The 4,791-nt window shown below is 36.4% G+C and overlaps 1 protein-coding gene across 1 annotated transcript in view; it reads right to left on the bottom strand.

Annotated features, from left to right (window-relative positions):
* The window catches only part of LOC112158202 (protein tyrosine phosphatase non-receptor type 14), a gene marked incomplete in the record, with an annotated part of 32,493 nt that overhangs the window by 8,021 nt on the left and 19,681 nt on the right, over nt 1–4,791 (bottom strand). The window contains 6 exon segments of the mRNA XM_024291446.2: nt 1,952–2,039; nt 2,117–2,205; nt 2,280–2,367; nt 2,447–2,517; nt 2,676–2,743; nt 3,896–3,993. Coding sequence (XP_024147214.1) covers nt 1,952–2,039; nt 2,117–2,205; nt 2,280–2,367; nt 2,447–2,517; nt 2,676–2,743; nt 3,896–3,993 — 502 coding nt within the window.

Below are 4,791 nucleotides of genomic sequence, written 5' to 3'. Positions count from 1 at the left end.
TTTAGCCATTTCCATGTCCTCCTGCAGAAACAAAAGTTATAACCACTTAAAAATTTAGAAATTTATATTAATCAATAGTAGACAAAACTTATATTTGAGTAAAACACTGAATCCCAAATGCTAATCATTTGTTCCTTGTTCTATTGGTTTTAATCCCTTCATGCTGTGTGTCGCTAATTTGGAATGTACCATTTAATCCAAGATTCCACTTAATTTAGAGGAATAGTTTGCTAAATAATTTTTAAAAAGTCAGGCATGAAAGGATTTAAAGTTAAAATTACCGTATTTTAAGAATCTATTAAAAAAATATTAATAATTCTATCAAATGACTATTACTTGGAAAAAAGTATGAACGGAGACCTGTATTTGTGTCAGAGAGGGGTAGAGGGTGGGTTATTTTTTGCGCAACTAGATTATTATTATTGGTTTCAATTACAAAATTGTTTGTATTTATTTACATTGATGTGAATCTTAGTATTTCTTTATCCTTTGTGTCAAATTATGAGTATTTAACACCTCCTTAAGATCTTCTCCTGTGTCTGCTTCCCCTTGGTTTAACCCAACTTTACCTTTTTCTTTTCCTATGGAAGAGGTGGGTGTTAACCCAGAAGAAAGCAGTTTCTTATTGACTTGCATGTTAGAAAGTGCAATTTTTAATCAATTTAGATATCGAGTTCCTACACGTTTCTTCAAGTCAAATTAAAGACCTTTATTGGCTATGTACATTAAAAAATAAGACCAATTTGCCAGCCGATTTCCAGTTTTATTCATTGATTCAGATATTTTTTTTTTTTAAACTGTAGCGTTGTATCTTAAATCAGCGGTCAGCATTCAGTCCATTACTACCTTGTCCGGCGCTTTTTTAAGCATTATTTAAGTAATTGTGGTTGTAAAATTTTAGAAATTTGAAATGCAGAAGTTTCAAACAGCACAAATTTTAAGGCTCAGGTATAAAAATTCAAGACTTTTTAAAGTCCAAATGCACTTTATCCATTCCAATCTTTCACACTGTAAATACTTGTTAATACTTGCCATTACTATTTACTCTACAATGTACATTTGTATATATATTTATTTCTGCTAAAGTACTGTGGATGGATGCAAACTGCATTGCAACTTTATGTCTGATGTTGACGTTTTTTTTTCTATTCATGAGAAATCTATGTTTTGATTTTAATATAGCTGCAATTTGCGCCTATTTAGAGTTTTTTTTTCTTTTTTTGATTGGCACGAAGGTGGACACAACAGAGGTTCAAAATATATTCTGTCCTGCCCAATGTCTCAATTCTTAAAACATTGTTGAAGTGGGTGGAGTACATTAGGAATATTGTGTTTCATTTGTCACTTGTCCCTTAGAAATAAGTCAAAAAATTTGTATCAGATTGACAGACTTTTATTAAATAAGCAAAAAAAATTGTCTCACCAAGAATTCTTATTTTTATTTTTTATATAGTCACTAAGACTCAAAATTAAGATTATTTTGCTATTGAAAAAGTTTCTGGATGACATTATTTTACTTAAAATACAGAAAAAAAATTCTTGAAACAAAGGTCTTTTTACTCTATTCAGATTCAGTTTTTGCAGAATTATGTGGGTGACATCACAGATTATCCACCCATCCAGTATATAAAAGTCTAGCTGTTACTTAACCTAAAATATATTTTATATTTGTTTAAAGTTAGCATTATGTTACAAACTTATTTTCCATTTGTTGGAAAAATGAGCTGAAAATAAAAATAATATTTAATAATTAGAGGTGATAAATGTATGCACAGTAAATCTGCTAGATTCCGTCTCCTCATGTCGTACTGGAGCTGTAATTTTGTTTTTTCTTAGACTACCAGGATGGCCAGAAATGCCAATAGATTCACAAAACATCACAGAAATAAACACAGTAGAACCGCCTGCAGAAAGCGCTTGTGTGTGAACGAGCTGCAGACACAACACCCACCATGTGAAATGCGATGGTGTCGTCTCTGCTCATTATCTCCACTGTGATGGCGGACTTGTTGTGTGCTATGGTACCGATGTCCTTCCACCTGTCACACACACAGGAATTAAACCTTCCCACCCAGCTGCATCATGAATCGACTCCAAAAAGAAAGCAAAAACCTACTTGTGGAGCATGATGGACCTGCCATTTCTGTGTTTGACAAACACTCCAATAAAAGACACTCCAATGAAAATGTCGTTGGTGTAGTTGTCCTTTAAAAAGAAGAGAAAATACTTGAGGGTTTTTCTTTAAATCGAATAAATCTGTGAGGATGAAGTGAATTTACCTTTGCAGGAAAGCTTTCCTGCCCAAAACCATCCAGTTTCTCCACCTCCTTGATGTACAGCAGCTCTGCTTTCGCCGTTTGCATTCCACTAGAAAAGCACCACCAATCTCACTCTATCATCTCCTGCTCCACATGCAAACTGTTCATGTGCAAAGTACACGTCCTACCAGTGACTTTTGTGCTCTTCTGCGACTTTTTGCGTCCATTCTTCCAGCACTTCGTCTCCGTTGGGCCAGTTCTGAGAGGAGGAAGGAGCGGAACTTCAGAGAGATAAAGGCCGCACATCCACACGCTCTTTCTGCAGGTATGCACCGGGGGAATGCGTAGCTTCGGGCAACACCGAGCCAATCACATGCAGATTGAATTTCCAGAGATTTTAGAGATTTGGGTACTCACCACGGGGAAAAGCACGTACTCCCTGAGGAAGTCCTGAGACGGGAAGTGATTGAAGTCTCCAAAGTCGGCTAAAAAGAATAATCAGATACATGTAAAGATCCCACTTGTGTGATCGATTAACAGCTAAAATCAAGACATACAGAACTGTACAATGTCTTTTAAATAAGATGAACTTTTGAGATGTGACCAGGGAAGCTTGGTTAACTTATCTGGTGATAAACTCTGAACTCAGGATTAATCTGAGTATGTTTACCTGTTCCAAAGAGAAAAGTGTGATTAATAAACCTATTACTGGCACACTGCATTAGTTTATGCAAAGTTATCCACTAACTTACCCTTAAACTTATCTGGGTGCGTCACATAACCTGCTTTCTGGAACGGATCCGGATAATAACTTGGAAAAACAAAGACTAAGCCGAGAAATACCTTCAAAAACAAGTCATTCTATGACTAAAAGGTGAGAGCTTCATTGGTAGATTAAAGTGTAGAAATTAGTTGGACAAAAAAATAGCTAATGGTGGCTTTAATTACAAATAAAAAAAAATAAAGTGAGCAAGGAAGTGTATTTCTTGCTACTTTATTGTGCATGGTTTTATATTTAAAGACTATATTATGAATCTTTATAACACAATGTATTAGTCTCCCATTGGGTTCATCCATAACCAAAAGTTCCAGCGTTAAAAGATGGTCCAATGTCCTTTTAAAGCTAAACTATTAAATCCTGCATTTCTTGGGTTTAATCTTCCTGACTAACTTGTCAAGATTTGGCTCAGGAGTGAGTACACAACATATCTCTAGCACATCAACAAAGCCCCCCGTGTGCACGTCATCTCTATAACACGCTCCTTCTCCAGATAGAGCTTGTATCAAGCACTAAGTGCTGTTTGTCGGACAGAAGGAGGCAAAGAGGAGGATCCTCTCCTCCTGACAGATAACCGTCTTCCTGATGCTGCGGAGGCTAACCTTGGAGCTGCTGATAAGCCCGCTGTCTGTTTACATTCCCCACGGGACGCAGACAGCGCTGGAGGATGGAGAGTGTGTGCATGTGTTAGGACTGATACCGTAGGAACTCGAGTGGACCGGTTCTCCCTGCGGTATGCAGCCATATAAGGCAGCGGAGTCGAGATGACCCGAGAAAGCGGCGGCTTGTGCGCACGCTTCCCTCGGCCGCTGCATTTCTCTCTGCTAGATTAATCACGTGTGATTTATGAGCGTCTTACCTTGAACTGCTAGGCCAGCTAGTCTGATGCCCTGTTCCATGTTGCAGTGCAGGCGCCCGTCTAGGACATCCTTCTTCACCTGGAGGTAATACTGGTACCTGCATACAAGGTGAGGAAGAGGACACGTACCACAAAAAATTAGGAAATTTATCATGTTTTAGCCACAAAAAATGAGCCAGTGAGGCATATCATCAATTATAAAATTATGATAAAAATTATAAATAAAATCTTTGGGTGCTTCAGAAAAAAACACTATAGTTGTAGCCTGTGGACAGTAGGGATGCCAAAAACAAAAATGCCCCAAACCGACAGTTTTCTAAATTGTGATATTAGTAAAACAATATTCTTTTAAAACTGTTTTGACGGTAAAACATAAAATTTATATAGGCAGAATAAAAATCAAAGTTTGACACATTTATTAAAGATACTACCGTGAGAATGGCGTTTATAAAATGTCATTGTGGCCTTTTCCTCATGATGGAGGACATATTTTAAGAAAATTGAGATTAAAATATTTCCATTTCTGAGTATTTCTTTATTCAAACTGTTGTGAATCAGTAGCAGACAAAAAAAAGGCAGTTTGAAAAAGCTTGTAGTTACTATGCAAAACGTGTCCATCACCAGGTAATTATATCCCGCCCTCCAGATCATTTTATATTATTTTATTAACAGCTCGATGTCATCTCATTACATCTGAATTTTGACAGAATTTTTTATGGAGGGCAAAATATTGAAAGTTATTTAAGGTTTAGGTTGATATATTCTGGAATAATATTTCCGTCTGTTTTTTTCATATTCATCTTAAAGAAAAGTAACGTTTTAGAAGTTTTAACAATTTTGTTTTTTCATGTATTAAGTAAATGTTTGTCCTGTCAGCCCCGCAACCTACTGTGTGT

Source organism: Oryzias melastigma, linkage group LG24 (assembly GCF_002922805.2).
Source record: "Oryzias melastigma strain HK-1 linkage group LG24, ASM292280v2, whole genome shotgun sequence".
NCBI lineage: Eukaryota > Metazoa > Chordata > Actinopteri > Beloniformes > Adrianichthyidae > Oryzias > Oryzias melastigma.
Note: the sequence above shows the minus strand (reverse complement) of the source record. Positions and strands in the feature narration are given on the sequence as shown.